The sequence below is a fragment of the Diabrotica virgifera genome, chromosome 5, assembly GCF_917563875.1.
Source record: "Diabrotica virgifera virgifera chromosome 5, PGI_DIABVI_V3a".
NCBI classification, from domain to species: domain Eukaryota; kingdom Metazoa; phylum Arthropoda; class Insecta; order Coleoptera; family Chrysomelidae; genus Diabrotica; species Diabrotica virgifera.
This window is the reverse complement of record NC_065447.1, coordinates 110,658,802-110,680,222: the sequence shown is the minus strand read 5'-3', so window position 1 is coordinate 110,680,222 and position 21,421 is coordinate 110,658,802. Positions and strand designations below refer to the sequence as shown.

The following is a 21,421-nucleotide window of genomic DNA, read 5'->3' as shown; positions in this document are numbered from 1 at the left end:
TCTCTCTCTCTCTCTCTCTCTTTGTACTTCACTATTTCTAAAAAGCCTTTTATTATGACTACCGAAAAACATTTCTTAAGGGCATAGGAGCAAAATGTCGCCTGTCAAAATGTTCAATGTGTTTTAAATGTACCTATTCATTTTTTCCGAATCCGTAGAAAACTAATAAATATTTTTGAAACATTTAAATGCAGAATGAAACATTACATTATTACTGAGGGCCGAAAGTCCCTTAAAACTTCTATAACGTTTATTTTAATAAGTTACAGGGGTAAAAATAGAAGAGAAAATTTAGTGTGATTTTTAATTGTAAATATTTCATTCAAAAGAAACGTTTTATTTATTCTAAGGGACGTTCGGCCCTCGTTAATAAAGTAATCTTTTATTCTGCGTTTAAATTATCCAAAAATACTTAGGTATTAGTTTTCTCAGGATTCGAAAAAAATAAATACATTTAGAATACATTGAAAATTTTGACAGGCGTCAAAATTGTGCATTTTGCACCTTTCACCTTAAATAATTCAGTAATTCCCTACTTTTTCTTTTTTTACACGGCAAATTACGTGTAGTAAAATTATCACTTATTAGTAGTTGACAGTGCCATTGTCATTAGCATTATAAAGATTAGCATTATAAAAATTTCAGTTTTTGAATGTCCTGGGATAACCGTTACTTGTGGAATCGCTTAAATTATAGGATTGTTTTTTCACTAACTATGTATTCAGTTATTGCAATAAGTTATATACTATATAATAAAAACTAATACTTCATCGAGAAAAGAGGAAATAGTTATTTCCTAACAAGTGCAAAAAGTCATTCTTTTCCGCACGTGACTGCAGTTTGCCGAACGACGCGAAGCGGGAGTTCGGCAAGCAGTCGAGTGCGGAAAAGAGACTTTCTGCAAGAGCTAGGAACAATATTTTTTCTAAGAGTCTTTAAAACATAACCAAATCTTAATCAATTAATTTATTTAATATGAAAATACATACACAAATTAATTATTTGACAAGGTTGTCAAAACCAAATTTTCAATATAATTAGTTAGCATGACGACGATCTTGGTTTCCATGACGATGATTCAAAACGACTGTTATTGTCTACCGATTTGACTTTCGAATATTATGTCAAAATAATTTTATTTCATCGAATTGTCGCGTTAATTTCATTAAAACAGGAACACAATAAGATATATTTGAAATAAATTAGTAAATAATATCTAAATATTAGTTTATTGCATGTATTATAATTACTTTAAGGCCATATGAACATATCTAAATTAACACGCGTGCGGAAAAGTAAAAACCGCGTGCGGAAAAGTAAGACGCTTGCGGAAAGTAACACGCGTGCGGAAAAGTGAAACTTTCTAAACTAAAATGCGTGCGCGAAAGTAGACTTTTTGCACGCTCGTAGAAAAAGTGATTTTTAATATTATATTATTACTATGGCACGCTTATATAAATTTTGAACACCATTAACAACAAAATACTTGGATCACAGAATATATCCTGATGTATTCTCTGCTTGGATCTTTCATAAATAATAAACAATAAATAACTTTTTATTAATTTAACGTTTTAAATCAAGTATTTATCAAATACACTATAAATATTATTGAATAAACAACTCAAAATATTTCTGAAGCCCTGTCAAATATTTAAAGTTGCCCCTGTCTTATCAGCCCGTAATATTCGACTGAGTGCGTTGCATTAAAAAGATAGCGAATGTTGTGTTTAGAAAATATCACCTCGGACATCCTGGAAATCCTGGAAAAACTAATATATTCTTGGAAAATTTAAACGCAGAATGAAAGATTATGTCATTACCGAGGGCCGAAAGGTAGAATAAACAAAAAGTTTCCTTTGAATGAGATATTTCAAATTAAAAATCACACTAATTTTTTCTTTTTTCTCACCCCTGTAACTTATTAAAATAACACTATAGAAGTTTTCATGGACTTTCGGCCTTCGGTAATAATGCATTCTTTCCTTCAGCGTTTAAATTTTTCAAAAATATGTATTAGTTTTCTCAGGATTCGAAAGAAATGAATGCATATAAATAGCATAGGAAACTAAATTTTGTACCCATCCTCTTATAGACAAGGCAAAAACGGCGGGTTCGTTGGGAAAAATTTTCCCATGAGATTTTTTTGCATAATCACATTCGTGAGACACCCCAGAATAAGGTTCAAGAAGTCGCCCACGCGAAAAGTGCTCCAATTTTTTTTTTAATAATTTTTTTAATCAAATTGCAAAAATCAATATTTTTGGCCCGGCAAATTTTTTTTAGGTTTTTTTGGACCATTCTGGACAAAAAAGATCTGTTATATTTTCCTCGAAAGTCGATCGTTTTCGAGTTATAAGCAATTTAAAATTTGAAAAACGCGAAAATGGCCATTTTCAAGCTTAATAACTCGGTTAAAAGTTATTATTACGAAAGTTAGAAAGTGACTAAATTAAAGTTTAAAGCCCCCGCTACATGATCCTGAAGAAATCTGTGTCATTAATTTATTACTTAGCTGTTATTTTTAATTAATAACAATGAGCAGTTAGATCGTATTGTCCGGGCCAAAAATATTTATTTTTGCAATTTGATTAAAAAAAATTGTTAAAAAAAATTTGGGCCACTTTTCACGTGGGCGATTTCTTGAACCTTATTCTGGGGTGTCTCACGAATGTGATTATGCAAAAAAATCTCATGGGAATATTTTTCCCAACGAACCCGCCGGTTTCGCCTTGTTTATTAAAGCACTGCAAATTGAAATACAAAACTAATTTTTATTTTTGGAAATTCCTGTTCGCATGGTTTACTTTATTATGACAATAATACAAAACTATTTTAGGCGCAATAATACTAGAACCGAATATTTAAGTAACCCCAAAAACGAAGTTTTGAGATAAATGCAGTGTATGGGAGAATATCACTGGATAAATGCAATATTTGCATTCGTATTTCCATTATACTTATGGGATGGCACTCCAAATTATGTAGCGCCATTTAGCCAAATATGGAGGTGGGTTGTGTAAACCCTTGTTAATCCGAAGATTTAATGTTGCTGCTTTTATTGATATATTAATCTAAAAATGTTCAATGTGTATATATCCAAAATATGTATACATTCTGAAAAAAAAAAATTAAAATTATATTTTTACCTCAGTCCAAGAGTTTTTACATAAGGCCACAGATAATCCTTCCTGTAAGTGGTTACAAATTGTCCCATTACCATTTTGAAAAGGATATACAACGAATTTTTCTCATTAAAAAAATTACTTTAAATTTAACTAAGTATATGACATTTTAAAAAGGTAAATGTTGTCAGTTTTGACACCATATATAAATACAACATTATTGGTAACGACAGAGCGTTTGAATTTGTGGTTATATCCAGATATTCATCATCATCATCATGGCATCTACACTCCTAGCGGAGTGATTGCCGCCCTCTTTGGGCTCTTCTGATTCATTTGTCGCGGTGAATCAATCCGCATTAACACTTTGGTTTTACAATTGGTTGTGTGACTTGGAATCTTCTACAATTTTTCTCCATTCTTTCCTGTTTGTGCTTGTGGTAGCCCATTCTCTAACTCCCATCTTCTTAAGGTTCTCGGGTATTTGGTTCTCCCATATATCCCGATATTAAATAATATGGTAAATAAGGACGAGTTATATTTTCATAGGCAACAGTAAGTATTTAGTAACACCGATAAAAAAATATATTGTATTGAATCTGTTATTTAGTAAATATTTTCTGTTTGTATCTATACATTAAGCAAAAATCCATAAATACTAAATAAAATTTGCTTTTATATGTAAAAAAAGTATCGTGCCGATGTGATCTTTTGCTCTGTGGGTGAGTACCACCCCTTCTGGGGGGTGAAAAAACATACGTTCAAAATAAGTCCGGAATTGGATAAACTCATTAATTCTAAGCAAATTTTGTTGTATATATTCATTTTCAACAAAAAAAAAACACATGTTCGGAAGCTATTTCCTTGTGGCATTTTTATAATTAAGTATTTTCGATGGGAAATAAGACACAATTTTACTAAAAAAATGAATTTATTAACGTTTCGACGCCCAAGTCGGATGTCGTTGTCAAAATACAAAATAATACTAAATAAACAAAAATGTTGTTGCTTAGTAAAAAATTCTTCTAATAATTTATTTAATCTGACTCATTTATATCGGCAATTCAGGCATGTATTATACATTTTAAAGTAGAGAACTTTAAAATGATATTCCCAATATTGATGAGTTGCGTTTCTGGCACGACTTTACTAAAAGATACTTCATTCGATTACATGAAATCAACCCCAACTCAAGAATATCCGCCACAAAAAATCATAGCATGTGATCTGTCTTTAAAAAGACAACCAAATGCAACGATGGCAGTAAAATACTCGCGTTAGAGATTTCATAGTAAATCACGAGGGAAAACCAGGAAAAACCTCGTGATACTATCCCGACATCGGAAGTATTTGGTCTTACATTTAATTTACCTTCAAAAAACTAATATCATATTCTGACTTTAATATGTTTAAATTATAAATAATATTAATAATACATAGATATACAATAAGTAATACTAAAATATAAAATTTGTACTAACTCGATATGTTAATGACTTACTAATCGTGGTATTTTCTTTCTGTTGACTTCCTCTTTTAGTATGGGTAACCACATCCTACTGCATTCTACCGAGGAATTTGCGACACAATTGTTTTCATTTAGCATAATTAGAGCCGCTTCTTTGATTATTCTCTTTTCACTCTCTGGTTCTTTTAGGACTAGACTTGAATCTCTTCACTGAACTCTATGTTCATTATCCCATGCATGTTGACATATTTGAGATCTATCAAATTCTCTATTTTTAATATAAGCGAAATGATTTAAAAAAAATTCTCTATTAACGAAACGTTAATGAATTAATTTTTTTAGTAAAATTGTGGCTTATTTCCCATCGAAAATACTTAATTAAAAAAAAACACATTTTTAGACTGTTTTTCACAAACAACTTAGAAAGTAAGTATTTTATCAAAAAAAATATTCTTAGCAAAAACATAGCTTATAAAAAAGTGAAAAAATAGTCTGCATGAAGTCTGTAGGCCCAGTAAAAGCAGAGTTGTAGCTAATGAAAAGTAGGTTTTTATTCGTCAAGATCCAAATCGAACATTTCAACGTGAAAAAACTATAAATGAAGCACTTTTCGGGGACAATTCATTACAACTTTTTAAAAGTATTTAAGCTTTATTTTTCTTTTTTAAAAAAGTTTTTAGCATCAAAAGTAAGCAAGTAACGCTCAAAATAATGTTGGTTCTTTTTTCATCCTAAATTAAATGACTCGTTATAGCTTCACAAGTTACTTTACTGATGAATGGTTTATATGATCTGTATGTTTCATCGGTTCAAAGTGCTTATTTTTGAAAAAAAAAAAAAAATGGTTTTAAAGCATTTTTTAACACGTTGACGGACAGTGCGTCAAATGTATAATGGCTCCTGTATACATCGGCAGACGCGTCCGCGGACGGCATCTGCGAATGCATCCGCAGCGGCATCTGCGCATGCATCCGCAGATGTGTAGATAGGGTAATTTGTTCGTTTGTTGTTTATATATCACGTAGGCGGACACGTCTGCGAAACATTCGATTGTTGTCGGTTTTTGAAGCACAGATCAAAGGGTTTCGGTGCGAACGTCCGATGCCTCTCCACACATCTGAACTCTGACCTCTACGACGCATTAGTTTTCGCAGTGAATTATTCAAAGTAGATATTGCGTCTCCCGACAATTAACACAGACTGAACGATTTACAGATGTGTAAAGATACAGATGTGTGGTCAGCTCGTGATGATGCATCGGCAGATGCAGCCGCAGACGCGTCTGCCGATGTGTAGAGGAGGCAAAAGCAAGTGTTGTGACACTATACGAATTTTTCAAATAGAATAGTGAATTGCTAAATTTCTCTTAGCGCTTGTATACAGTTTATGGAAACAATAAGTTTTTAACATTTTTTGTAAATATGTGGACGACAACCATTAATGTCATGGCATACCTATTTCATGTGCATCTGTAGATGTAATGTGGTAAAAAATCTACGGATTTTTTGTCACAACTCGTTATTTTAAAAATGTCATCTGTAGACGTTGGGTCACATTACATCAATGGAAATTAGACGTCTATAGACGTTCAGTCCGTCAACGTGTTAATTTTGAAAAAGTGACTTTTTCATAATATTTGAAATTTTATTCTAATATTTATTATTTCTTTAGTTAGGCATAAGTACATAATCTAAATCAGATACTGAACTCCGACTCCAAATTCATATTAATTTGTGTACTTCTTGTGTGACTTTGATTGACATACAAGATGTGGTCATTAATTAAGGATACTGATATTGATACAAGGCACGTACATAATCACGGAACGCCAGTGACCAATAAATATTTAGCGTAAAGTCTTCTCTTTCGAAGTTAACTTTCGCTTTCGTAAATACATTTTTTGGGTTCCCCGTTCATTTTTATTATTCATTTTTCTGTATTGTCTGAGACACGGTACATACATAAATGCTAGAAGGCAGTCAGACCTAGAGGCCAGAAAACACTCAGACCTAGAAGACGTTGACGATTATTTACGCTCATTGGCTCATATCGCCCTTTTACCTCAAAAACGGATGATCATTACTACTTACGTCGTTTTCCGACTTCTCAATCGACACTACTTGGTTCGGTCACAGTTTTTTTGCTCATACGAATCAGTTAGTTCACTCTAGTTTTTATGCGGTTCCTGCGCCTGCAGAAACTCCTAGCAGACTGCGCAGTAGACTAGGAGGAAAATGTTGCTGTTGCAAGATTTAAAATATTCCGATAAAGAATATTCCAAAATTATAATAAAATAATTATGATTATCGATTTTTTTCAAAAAGCTGAAAATTAAATTCATAAATGGTAAAATCCTCTACGTACACACTTGTGTAAAATTTGAAAAATAATATTTTCTAATTATTGATTGAATGTATTCAAACAATTAATCACAAGTAACTCTCCAAATTGGTGACATTTGGCAACAGTGAGTAGATCTGAATCTGGGCCCGGATTACGAACACTCGATACGAATCGTATCCGCCATGTTTTCCCATAAGGCGCTGCGGTAAAACATGGCGGATACGATGCGTATCGAGTGTACGTAATCCGGGCCCTGGTTTATTTATGTAGTATGTGTTTATTCCAAACATAACCTTATAAACAAACAGTTGTTTTGTTTATTTAGAGTTATTTATTATTGTTTTCTCATATTTTGCAATTGTTAAGTTGGTTTACTTCGAATTTAATATGCATTACTGTGGTATTTCTCCAGTTTTCTAAGAAGGTTGGTGATTTTGAATTGGGATTATGATGAATTTAACCCAAAGGCAATGTGTGTTTATTTATGTGGCAAAATTCCAGGCACCATAAAAATTTGGGTTTCTTCCTGTTGCCCATGGATGAAAATCGGTAAGAACGTAAATTCTATTTAATATCATTGACATCATTTTTGACGTGCTGTTGTTTTAGGTTTGCAGAATGAAAAGAAATTGTTCAATGTGATAAACTTTCTATGAACAGTCCTCAATATTGTTACATTAACTTTTAAATATGCACTTTACATCTTGAGGAGCAGGCCTTTGCAGAAATACTGAAAAGCGGGTTGCAAAACAACGCAAAATAAAATGAACGAAATATGTCTTGATATTAAACATTCAAGTTGAAGGTGTGTTCTTTCTTAAACTGGAATGATAATTTTGTAATTCTGTAGGCACATATATTGAGAAGTTACAACCAGTGTCAAAGTGCCTTAAGGGAATCTATGACACATATAACGAAGGTATGAGTATATGTTTCAAATTAATTGTTGGATGATTCTGAGAAAGTGTAAATTTTTTTCATGAATTTGGTACATAACTGTCTTTATCTAAACTCTAAAAACCATTGACATCTATTTTGAAAAACCATGTTCCTAGAAACCATTGATAACAAATATAGACGGTTACCTCTGCATTCGTTGTATCATCTTACTACCCTATCCATAGTGAGTCTAATTTTTAAATCTATAATAATTGTTTATGTGCTGGTTTCATAAAGATGCTTCAAAAATCTATATGGGTCTTACTAGGCAGCACAGCCATTAGTAGCTTTTCCAATTATATTTTCAATATGCTTATTCTAGTTAAGATTGCGGGATAAAAAGACCACTAAATATTTGAGTTCATTTTTAGGTATCAGCATTGGCTCTACAGCCCATGGTGGGTCTTGGCCTGTTCCAGAATCAGCTTCCACTCTTTCCTATCCTTTGCTTGGCTTTCCAATTTCTCACTCAAGCATGAATTTTTGGTATATATGGGATTATATTGTGATAACTACCAGATCTATGAAAGAATAGTATGTTGTTCAAGAAGATTGTGGTGACACTATTCATGAATATCTGATAATATTGGTTAATGTGAATGGAGTCCAAAATGGGGTTTAGGCTGTTATATAAAAAACTAGGTCATTAGCATATGGAAGTAGGGCGACATTATCTGGTATTAAATTATGTGAATGAGGAGAATTAAACCTAAAAACTCTATTTATTCTGCTAATCAATATGATTTTAATATATTGATGTGATCTTGATTATTGATATGAGATGATAATTTTATATGTCATTTAATTTAATCAATGCATTACTAATAATCTAATTAATTTACCAGATCACATATCAATATGTTTTCAATCTCAGGGCTTTTTATAAAATTAATTACTTACATACGTGGCTTCTAAGTATTTCTTAATGGTTCCTAATCGGGATAGGAAAGAAAAGAGTAAAATAATAACACATATGGGTTACAATTGTAATCAAAATATTGTTTATTTTATTTAAATGGCATTCACTGCTTAATATTTGCTATATCTTATTATTCTTAAACATAACATTTACACATGGGAATCTTATTTCCTTTTGATTTCCAATTGAAAGTTTTTATTAACATTTAACTATTATGATTTATTAGCAACAATTCTATTTAAGTTTGATGAAGCTTTTCTGATATTATTGATTATGTTTCTTCAATTTTAAATGTGGTATTTACTACGAAAAACCCATACATTCATGTCCAAACAAATGAGACTGACCTTTTTCTGGTGCACTGAGAATGTCTTCACACAAGACCCGTTTCCTGCTATCCTTGGCTGCAATCAAAACCTCGTCCTGGCTTCCAGTAATGTTCTCCTCTGAAACTAGCTCGTATAGCTCTCGTTTCCTGCTTCTGTCGTGATGCTGTGTTCTACCTTTTTCGAAACTGCAATCAGCTACCGGGAACTCTTGGCTCAAAGAGGTTCTTTTACTCTCAACCTGGCCTACCTCTCGTTCTACGATAGATACTCCACACTCACGGAACTACACCGGCTTTCTCACTCTCCGTACACTACCGTTTACTACTCGACTTCACTTCTCGACAGCTCAAAACATTCTGATCTCTATTTGTCATTCATTCCCCTACTTTCTAAATATCCCTTCCAGATTCACAAATCAAAATTCCACCACCAACTCTCATTCGCAGTATTCCTCAAAACCAATTTTTAAACTTTCTAAATATGCTTAATGGATTTCAAAGAAAATAGTTAATTCCCATTCTAAAATTACTTTCTACTATATACAAATTTTAATGACCTATTCTCTATTTCCACTTAGTCTTATTTAGCATCGGCTAATGATCGATCCTTCCGCGAACAACGATAATGACCTATTAACGATTTCACTTGAGTCTTATTTAATCACTTCTTAAAATTAAATATAACAATTTGTTGTATACAGGTTGTTCTAAATTTATATGCCCGTGGTTGAGAAAATTGAAAATATTTTATATTAAATTGAATTCTGTTTATAATTATCAAATTTTAATTTTCATATCAAATAGAAATATAACAATATTTTAATATAAAACATATGTTATTCTTTCTACGGACAGCTCCTCTGAAGGAATTACAATTATTTGCCAGTATGTCAAATGAATTTTCAACATCAGTCATACTTTCATGAATTTATTGATGAAAATAAAACTAGGTACATGATTTATTATTTACTTCCAAGGGATTCTAAGATACTATGTGTAAAAAGTCCAATATGCAGTGATCAGCATGCTAATAACTGGCAAAATATGGGATATAATGCCAAAGATGGGAAACATGGGATGCATTCTGAAGTAAAAAGAGACGATACTGAGAGAAATTATCGATATAAACATATAAATTAACATTACATTACATAGTTTCCCACCTTTAGGCGTATCAGATGAGTATGAGAACTGTCACTGTGACAGGAGAATTTTATAAAATACTCCTGTCACAGAGATCTAAAGGTGGGAAACTATGTAATGTTATCGTCGGCTAAGAGTGTTAACCTGCTAACTCAATTTTTCACTGTGAGTGATATTGGGGTAGTTTCTAGGTCTGTGTACCTTCATACCATGTCCCACAAGCCCGCTGGTTCCACTGTAGTTTAGAGATAGCTATTTCTAAACTACATTGGTGTCGGCGGGTTTGTGGGGTGGTGTATGAAAATACACAGGCCCAGAAACTAGCCCAATATCACTCAAAGTGAAAAATGGAGTTCGCAGGTTAAAACTCTTATCCAAGGTTATGTTAATTTATTCGTTTATAACGATAAGTTCCACTTCTACCAGTTTCATCTCTTTTTATCTCACAAGTTAATATGTTTTCCATCTTTTGCGTTATTTTGCCGGTTATTAGTGTGAGTGCTCATTACTGTATATTTACGATTCTGTGATTTCTCAATATGATGCTGAGTAGGTATAGATGAGCATCTACAACCCTTTCAAAACAGAAATTTATAAGTTCATTTTATGTACCTATTAAACTTTATTTTAAGGATGAATTTGAAATGCCTGTAGGGAATATATCTGTAAAAAATAAAATTGGTATTGTAAAATTGAAATTCTCAAAATATAATTTATAATTCGAATGTATTATTATTTTTTTCCTCTATAGAAAAGTCCTCTTATTAGTTTTCTCATTAGCTCTTTTGACAAGACATCAGTACTTCGTTTTTTAGATTTCTCACAAGGATTCAGATCCGGAAGATCCTGCGTAGACGCCAGTACTTACTTAATTACTTATTCCTCTTCACTCCATGCGGAGCATAGGGCGTCAACTGTCTGCCTCCATTCTGTCTTATCCTTTGCACTGATCTTTACTCCTGTCCAGGTTTTCCCAATAGGGCTTTTCATTCACAGTCATTTGTTTCGAGCTTCTGTCATATGTCGTATAATCCGTGTATATTCATAGATATAACAGAATAGATTAGGCCAGTTCGAAAAATAGCGTAACGCGGAACAGTTCGGGTCGGTGGTCTATCTTTCTCTCTCTAGCATATGATGGCTGCCGCCTCTGTGTAACTGTCGTTCCGTTACTCCCACCTCTTGGTAGATACACTCGCACGACAGACAAAGATAGCTAGACCACCGTACTTGATATCAGCGTTACACCCGATGCATTGAGTGGCATATGACTAGCCTGATCTATTGTTGACATATCTGTGTGTATATTAGTATTATACACAGATTATACGACATATGACAGCAGCTCGAAGCAAATGACAATCAATGAAAAGCCCTATAGCATTAATTTCTTTTTCAACACTTCTTTTCCACATTTCTACGGGTCTACCTGGTCTTCTCTTTCCATGTGGTGTATATTCTAGGGCTTGCCTCGCTATGTCTGTGTCAGGTCTTCTTAGTGTGTGCTCCATCCAACTCCATTTCCTTTTGCATATTATCTTAGATATACATAGGTTTCTGGTTAGTTCTTGTCCATAGCTCTTGGTTTGATATACGGTTTGGCCAGTAAATGTTAAGAATCTTCCTTAGGCATTAATTTATGAATACCTGCATCTGTCCAATACATTTTCTTGACACTTTCCAAGTTTCTGCTCCATATAGTAATACAGTCTTCACGTTGCTGTTGAATAGTCTTTCGGTTTTAATTGTCATCTGATGTAAAGACCACATTTTCCTTAGCATATTGAATGCGTTTGTAGCGTAGACGCCAGTATTGTACTATTTATTTCTGTACTAAGACAAATCACAGAAAAGGCCATCGAGTACAATAAACCAGCATATCTATGTTTTACCTGACAAAGGCTTTCGATCGCATCCAAGTCGAAGACGTCTTACACTTACTGTATAGAAGAGACATGCCAATCAATATTATGCAAACCATCGAAAACATTATTTCCATAATCGAATACAGGCAAAGATAAATGGAAAACTAACACAGTTTATACCAGTACAAAGCCGAGTCAGACAAGGGAACCCGTTAAGCCCACTGCTCTTTAATGTTTCTAATAATGGACGAAATAATAGAAGCAGTATGTAAAGATCATGGTTACAGAATGGGGAACAAAAACTCCAAATATTAGGTTATGCAAACGACGCCGCATTAATCGCCAAGACAGAAGACAATCTCCAAAGATTAACACACATCTTCAATACAACAGCCAAGAAATACAATATCAATATGATAATATCAGCAGAAAAAACACATGTATGACATCTAAATACCCACTACGAGGTAAAATCGAAATTGATGGGAAAATATTAAAGCAGAAAGCAAGGTTTAGATATCTGGGAATAGATATACCCAGTTACGGAGATGTTGAAGAGGAAGTACGACAACAAAGCTTAAAAGCAAGTAAAGCGGTGGGATCTCTTAATGACACAATCTGGAAGAACGAACACCTAAGATAAGACACAAAATCAAGAATCTAAAAAGCAGCAATTAGACCTATATTGACATACACGGCAGAGGCAAGACGTGACATATCTAAAACGAGACGACTACTAGAAACAACCGAGATGAAAATACTTAGACGAATATCAGGGAAAAGTCTATTGGATAGAGATGCGAAAACATAAGAAGATCATGCAATGTAGAACACATAAATGGATGGGTGACAAAACGGAAACTGGAGTGGAACGAACACATTAGTAGAATGGCAGAGGATAGGATAGTATGAATAGCACGAGATAAGTCACCAAATGGATGAAGAAGTATTTGCAGACTAAGAAAAAGATGGTGCGATAATTTAAACAATTTAGAAGGCTAATATTGAAGAAGAAACAGTCTCTAAAGCCTACCTACAAGAAGGAAGAAGAAGAAGATTATAAGCTTTCATTCGACACTTCATTGTCATTCAATCTGTGAATCTGTATTAATAATGGAAGAGTTATATTTGCGGACAGATAGTCATGAAACCAAAAATATATATTTATTCTCCTCTTGCTAGGGCGCGTCGAATAATATATCGCTTGTACTATCCCGGAGAATTTAAAACCGTATTTCCGATTGCATTTTTAAAACTGGAAGTCCTTTGCCAAATATCTCACCTTTAGTACCATCCTTGGATTATAAGCTTTCATCCCACCTCATTTGTCATTCTATCTGGTTTAATGACTGAGGAGTTGTGTTTACGGACAGACGAACGTATATAATTCAACGCTTTCACATTTTTTTTCAAAACTGAGTGAAAACAATATTTCTTTAGAAATCCATAAATATATTCGCTAATAATGAAACTAATTTGCAGTGGTTATAGCCAACCTTCATTAGTGGAGTAGGCATTAGAAGAAGAAGACCAATGAAGATAAAGTAGAGCCCATTGTTAGACCAAAATTTTGTTTATATAGAAAAAATTATTTAGTTGAAAATAGTAGGTACATAATCTCAATGAATCCATTAAAGCTGATACATTTAGTCTTCAGAACAACAGTAATAATTATTTATGAAACTATCGATAAATTGTCAAGAGCTTCGTAAACGTTAATTGTAGAAAAGTATTCCTTATTTCGAAAAATCTATTTCAAATTTGTCCTATTTATTTTCGAGCAGTGTATCAAAAATAATGTTGAGCAGTATAACACACGCTGTTATGCGCTTGCGTCCGGCTGCAAGGTCTCGATGCGCAGTGGGAAAAATGGAACATTTTTTCATAACGTACTTCACGGCAAGTGACTATACTGATTGTTGTATAAACCTATATACTGTGGTTCGGTTGTTCGATATATTAGTAGAATTCGCGCTGTATAACCCGAACGTATTCAGAGTAAGTTCGGGATTAGTTTCCAAGGCGCAGCGCAGGCGTCAACGTAAACTTATCCTGAACATGTTCAAGATTTTTGGCTCCACGAACAATTTTCGGATTCGTAATGTAATAACGGGTTGCATACATTAAGGTTAGAGAAGGAAGCCTTTTCTTGTCCCTTTTTATTTCGAAATGAATCAACAAAGAGAAAGAGAATAACAGCAACGGGCAAAGGTTTAACTTTCTATTCAATGCCTTTCTTAGAAGTTAGAAATTTGATTAGCGTCTTTATTATTTCGACAATATAATTTGGTATTTCCACGCCGAAATGCGGCTTAGATTTTTGTAGAGAGTGAAAGATTGTTGAGTTACTTGAAAATTGCAGCTTGTTATTTAGATATAAAAATTACCTATAACTTCCTGGGGGTTGAACATTATCTGAAGGATGGAATAATTTAGTAAAGCAATCATTTCCAATTTTGATATATGTATTGAATTTGATAGGTTGTGGCATTGTGGTGTGGTTTATTACACCACACAAATAATGAAATATAACAAGACACAAGAAATAGTTTCACAAAAAGTTTGATGTGTTGTTTATGTTTCATTATATTCAATAAGAGACTAATATAACTCATAAATTAAACTTAAAAATAAACCGCAAGAATATGTAGGTACTTATAAGCTTATCTAGATAGAAGAAATTAAGTAAAAACAGAATACAATTTATTGCAATACTACCGTAAGAGATAATTATCGAATATCGAATGAAAAGTAATAAGATAATAATACTAGAAAAGGTACGTACAGTCGGAAAAATGAAAGAATACCCATGAACGAACATATAAAACACGCTGTATTTTCCTGTCACCGTGTCACAAAGACAATTGCCCAGCGCAAGTACATGTAATAATAATTATTACATGTACTTGCGCTGGTCAATTTTTTGTGTGACACGGTGACAGGAAAATACAGCGTGTTTTATATATGTTCGTTTATGGGTATTCTTTCATTTTTCCTACTGTACTTATTTATAAACATACTCAATGGAAAACATTGACAAACACAACTAAAAAGCTTTAATATAAAAAATATTAAAATTTGTTTGAAGAATATTTAAATGATACAACACTTTACATATATTATTCAAAACTTTAAAAACCAGAATTTACATCTACAAGTTGTTTAACAAAACAATATCTTAGGTTAAGAATTGGAGGGAGTAAGAACAGAATAATGGTCAGAATGTCAAGAAATTCTTCCCAAATATTTTGTGCGCCTGTGCGAACTTAAAATCCAAAACACAATCCTCGAACGTCGAGAGGGTATCCCGGACACGTTCAGGATCTTTTTTCTGTAGTGCGCGAACACCGAATTAAAAATCCGGAGGGTGTCCAGAGCGAAAAATTCGACCTCCGCGAACGCTCAATTTTGTAATGCGCAAGCGTTCCTCCTCTGGATACATTCAGGATGTCCAGCGCGAACAGAGCTTATGGTCGCTTCTACGTTTCTTTTTTTCACCACGCTGTCTACTTCTTTTCTACAACTTGTCATCGCTCCTGTCTACCTCTGTCCAACGGATCATTATCAGTAAGGGTAATTTTTATCCTTTTCTTGGATTTAAGTACCTCAGATTTTTTGACCACCACCAAATCTCTTTATTTTTACAATGTGTTTTTTTGTATTCTTTTACCATATACATATTTTAACGGCACATGCAACTGATAGTGGCAAACATCCTTACCTACTATTTTTGCAGTCTTGAGAAGGAAGATCTTCTAAAATATTGTTATTTCAAGGAAATAATCTTACAAAACATATTAATTTAGCTCCAGAATGTTAAAAATAATAATAAACTCTGTAGGTATACCTAAATTTAACTTTTTTTTACCAGATTTTGAAGTCGAATTAGCCGATTGATTTCCGACTGACGTCACTCAAGTTATAATATGCAACTGTAAACGTATTTATAGCTCTAATATGTGTACAAAAGAGAACGGGCGTTATTTTTAGTATACACAGTACAACTGGACTGAACGATTTGCTTCCTGGCTTCACCCAACTGATATTTAAATAGTTAATTATCAATGCGAGCTACCGTTTTCGAGATTTCGGCGATATTTTGGCTCGTAGGTGTTTATAGATATTGGGTAATTACATACAATATTTTATATTAATATACCACTTTGGATCGTAAACTGGAAAACTGATTTGTTTGGATGTAGTGGTAATTTTTACTTTAAAATTCCCATCATTTACTATATTTTATCATTTTTACATTCGTTTAGAAATTATTAAATGCAAAATTCTTTGACTAGCTTTTCAGATAATGTAGTACTTTTTTAATAACTTTTCAAATATATCTATCCACCTTAAATAACTTTTGAACCACTGATTTTTAGAAAAACCGCAAAAACACGTCAAAACATATTTGAAGGGGGAAACATTGTGCAATATTTAAGCTTACCGGGAAAGGCACCCTCTCACCCCCGTATCATCCCTTACTTTTTTAAAATTATTTTTCAAAAAGGCACACTCTCACCACCTTTTTTAACTTGATATATGGATTCTTAAAATGACTAGTTTATGAGAAAAATAAATACAAAAGCAGGTAAACTGGATTGAACAAAATAATTTTTGTTAAAAAAGCCTACATTTTTGTGCTATATCATTTATTTTCGTATCTCCTATCATTTTCGAGTCACATGGAGAAAAAAGCCGATTTTTAAGAAAATTTAAAAATGCGCTTTATAATTTGATTTTATTTTTTTCAAAAACCATGCATTTTTAACCAGGTCTTTTTTTCATTGAAATAACACTATAATAAAAGGTATTGTAGAAGGAAAATGATGTATTTAAATTCTGGTGAATGAGGGGTTAAATAAAGTTATTATTTTTTATTAAAATACATTAGTCATCAATTCTTTTGCATCATATCTCACTTAGTTTTAATGTAATCGACATTTAACAGTGCTAATTTTAAAGGTCTTTTCAAGAACTACAAAAGGTATTGGTAGCATTATATCCCTAAAATAGACTACATCTCTGTTATTAGCCCAGTAAATAAACGGGAAATACGGCGATACCGTGTAATTTTCAGGGGCAACTCCGAATTGCATGAAAACTTGGATTTAGGTTCTACTTACCCTCCACTTCAAAGTTGAAAATGTGCCGTTGGTTGCATTTACTTGTGACACCCATCCCTCCTCAGGGGCGAAAAAACATACGTCCAAGATAAGAACCGGAAATGGATAAATTGACTGATTCTAAGCAACTTTTTTTCTATAGAGTTTTTTATGTAAGTCAATACTTTTCTAGTTATTTGCGATTGAAAATGTTTATTTTTCGACAAAAAAACTACGTTTTCAGACGGTTTTTCGCAAGTTACTCAAAAAGTAAATATTTGATCGAAAAAAATATCCCTAGCAAAAGTGTAGCTTATAAAAACCCGAAAAAAATGGTGTATCAGCAAAGTCTATCAATCGAGTAAAAACAAAGTTGTAGCTCATGAAAAATAGATTCTTATTCGTCTAATTACAAATCGAATATTTCAAAAACTTAAGCACTTTTCGGGAAAAACCCATTCAAACTTTTTTAAAGTGTTTATAAAAAGCTTTATTTTGATTGTTTATAAAAGTTTATAGCATTAAAAATAAGCGAATTACGCTGAAAATAAAGTTGGCCCTCTTTTTTTTGGTAAAAAAATTATGAAAATCTCTCCGTGTTTAGCTCCACAAATAAAATTCATCGCTACCCCTTTACAAACAATTTACTTACTTATCTATTTTTTATATGATCGGTCAGTCTCACCGGCTTAAAGTGCTTATTTTTGAAAGGGTTATAGTTGAAAATGCTTGAACGGGTCACTAATCACGAGTGTATGCCAATTTTGAGCAGCCATATATTAACCAATTTTAGTCTTACGGAAAAACAAAATGAAACTAGCATATTTATAATAGCAAAACCTACATTTTTGCCCGTTAAGATTTTTCTTATCATTAATACTTTTAAAGTTATTTTTAAAAAAGGAAATTTTTAAAAAATTTTTACAAAATTTTTTTTTTACTATAAATCCAATTTTTTCCAAAAATAAGCACTTCAAACCAATCAAACTTACAGATCATATAAACAATACATAGACAGTTAAAATAAATGGTAAAGCGGTAACGATTCATTTTATATAGGGTGCTAAATAGAGGAAGGTTTTCACGATTTTTTTTTTTCCAAAAAAAGGGACCAAGTTTTTTTTCAGTGTAACTAATTTATTTTTGATGCTAGAAACTTTTGTAAAAAACAAATATAAAGCTTTTTTTTAGATAATTTAAAAATGTTAATAAGCTTTTCCCGAAAAGTGGTTAATTTTTTGGTGATTTTGCGTTGAATTATTCGATTTGGAATTAGATGAATAAGAACGTATTTTTCATGAGCTACAACTTTGCTTTTACTCAATTTATAGACTTAACTGATACACCATTTTTTTTTCGGTTTTTTATAAGATACACTTTTGATACACTATTTTTTTCGATAAAATATTTACTTTTTGAGTTATTTGCGAAAAACGGTCTGAAAACGTAGTATTTTTATCGAAAAGTATTGACTCGCGAAAAGTATTAAATTGCGAATAACTTGAAAAGTATTGACTTACTTAAAAAACTTAATAGAACAAAAGTTGCTTATAATCTGTAAATTTATCCATTTCCAGGCTTATTTTAAACACGCGTTTTTCACCCGCCAGTGAAACGAAAAAAGGCGATGGACTACCCCAGCCAATTGAAATAATATTCGAAAATATTAGCTCAATCATCCAAGATAGCGATCGCTACACCCTCAGCTTAGCTCAGTCTCTTAGGTGTGTGTTCGTCTTGTCCTAATCTTAGAAATGAACTATGAAGATTCAGAATGAAAGCAAACAAAACAGTATTTGTAACTAATCATGTTTATTGTTCGATAAAGATATAATAAAAATATGACTTAAAGAGGGGGTGACTGTCAACCCCCAAGTAAAAGCAACCAACGGCACAAATTCAACTTTTGAAGTGGAGGGTAAGTCGAACCTAATTCCCCATTTTCATGCAATTCGGAGTTGCCCCTGAGAATTACACTCCAAATCGGTCATTTATTGGGCTATATTTCAAGTTGAATAGGTACACCGATTTGAGCATGCACTAAAAAACAAATCTTTTAGCACCTATCATATATATTTTTGTATTATAACTAGAAGATTTATGAAAAAACAAATCTCTTTATTTTTCCATAAGCTATAAAAATGTTTTACATAGTTTTTTTCGTCAGATAAATAGTCTTCGGAAAAAACCGTCCGAAATATTTAAATGAAAATGGCACATTTTGTGCAATATTTTGACTAAACAATTTTCCACCTCCGAGAAGGGGTGGAAACCACCCCCAATCTCAAAGCGAGATAGGAATAGGGTAGACTTTGTTTTTAAAATAAAATTTTTATTGGGTGCACAAATTTCACTGTTATTTTTTTTAATGATGTCCCAGCCATAAGAATGCAACATGCCCATTTTGAATAAAAAATCTCTAATAATTTTCTATATATTGGAAAAAATCGATTTTCACTTGGTAACTTCAATGGGTTGTAACTTTTTATGTACATATTAGTACTAAGGTTGTAGCACAAGAAAACTTAATATTCATCATCATCATCATTCTCTTTGCCTTATCCCTCTGCGGGGTCGGCTTCCCTAATTGCATTTCTGCACACAATTCTATCTTCGGTCATATCAATGTTAATCCCCTTTACCAATATGTCCTGCCTTATCGTCTCCCCCCAAGCCTTCTTTGGTCTTCCTCTCCTACTCCTTCCAGGAATCTGCACTTCAGCTATTCTTCGTATTGGGTGATTAACGTCTCGACGTTGAACATGACCAAACCATCTTAACCTATGCTCTCTCATTTTGGCATCAATTGGTGCCACACCTAGACTTCCCCTAATATACTCAATTCTAATTTTATCCTTCTTTTTCACTCCATTCATCCATCTAAGTACACCACACCACTTCTTCCTTCCACTTCATCCATCCAGCCCTATTTCTACTCCATGCATCTCCGTTGCATCACCACGGAGAGGTGAATGGCTAATTTTATTCATACTTTATATTTTTGAAGGTGCTGAAAACGTGGTTTATTTTGAATTTTAAGTGGGGGAACATCGTCAAACTCCCAATTTTAACCTAAAAATAAAAAAAAAAGAAATCACGTTTTTTTGCGTTTACCTCGCTACAACTCTGTTCCCTTTTAATATTTTTTTCTTAAATTTTTACAGTATATATTTCTCACATTTCTTAAGAGAATGGTACTTACTTCAAGCTTTCAGTCTTATTCTAATAAAAGTTATGAATTTTTTAAAGTGAAAGGTGCAGATTTCTGAATTGCAAAGTTCAATCGCAAAAGTTGAGCGACGAAGTTTGAAATTTAGCTTTTTAATCACATGTATGTTAAAGTATAGAGTACAAAGAAGTTTTTTGGAAAGATTTAGATCAAAATGTTTTATAGAAAACAAATAGTGCAACTTTTATTATCGACATTAGAAATCCCCAATATAACGGTTATTTTTTGAGATACTGACCATGGGTGGTGAACGGCTAATTTTGGTCTTATATTATGTTTCTGACGGTGCTCAAAACGAAAATGAAATTTATTTTAAATTTTAGCTGGGGGAATATTGTTAAAATCGCAATTTTACCATAAAAATAAAAAAAAGTAAAATCACGTTTTTTTTGCGTTTAACTCGCTACAACTCTGGTCGATTTCAATATTTTTTTCTAAGGTTTGTACACTATATGTTTCTCACTTTTTTTGTAAGACAACGGTGTCTGTTTTAAGATTTTAGTCTTATTCTAGTAAAAGTTATGAATTTTTCAAAAGTACGAGGTGCAGATTCATGAATTGTAAAGTTTAATGGCAAAAGTTAAGAGGCAAAATTTAAAATTTATCTTATTAGTCACGTCTATGTTAAAACATAGAGTACAAAGAATTTTTCTGGAAAGTTTTAGTTACAAATGTTTAAAAAAATGGCACAACTTTTAATATAGCCGTTATACATCCCCAAAATAACACTTATTTTTCGTGATACTGAACATGGGAGGTGAATGACCAATTTTGGTCTTATGTTAAGTTTTCTATGGTGCTAACAATGCAAAAATGGTTTATTTTGAATTTTATGTGAGGGAACATTGTCAAAATCGCAATTCTAACCTAAAAATGAAAAAAAAGTGAAGTCACGAATTTTTTCCTTTAACTCACTACAACTCTGTTTAATTTTAATATTTTTTTCTAAAATTTCTACAG

General features: G+C 32.6%; 1 protein-coding gene across 5 annotated transcripts in view; it reads right to left on the bottom strand.

Annotated features, from left to right (window-relative positions):
- Positions 1 to 21,421, bottom strand: part of LOC126885096 (uncharacterized) — a 345,985-nt gene that overhangs the window by 98,084 nt on the left and 226,480 nt on the right. For 2 of the 5 annotated variants that reach the window (XM_050651524.1, XM_050651520.1), the window contains exon 1: positions 3,150 to 3,316. The exons of the other annotated variants lie outside the window; for them this stretch is intronic. In XM_050651524.1, the coding sequence (XP_050507481.1) occupies positions 3,150 to 3,223 (74 nt within the window). In that variant the 5' untranslated portion in view covers positions 3,224 to 3,316. Of the gene's footprint in view, positions 1 to 3,149; positions 3,317 to 21,421 lie in introns of those variants that run through there. 5 annotated transcript variants of the gene reach the window in all.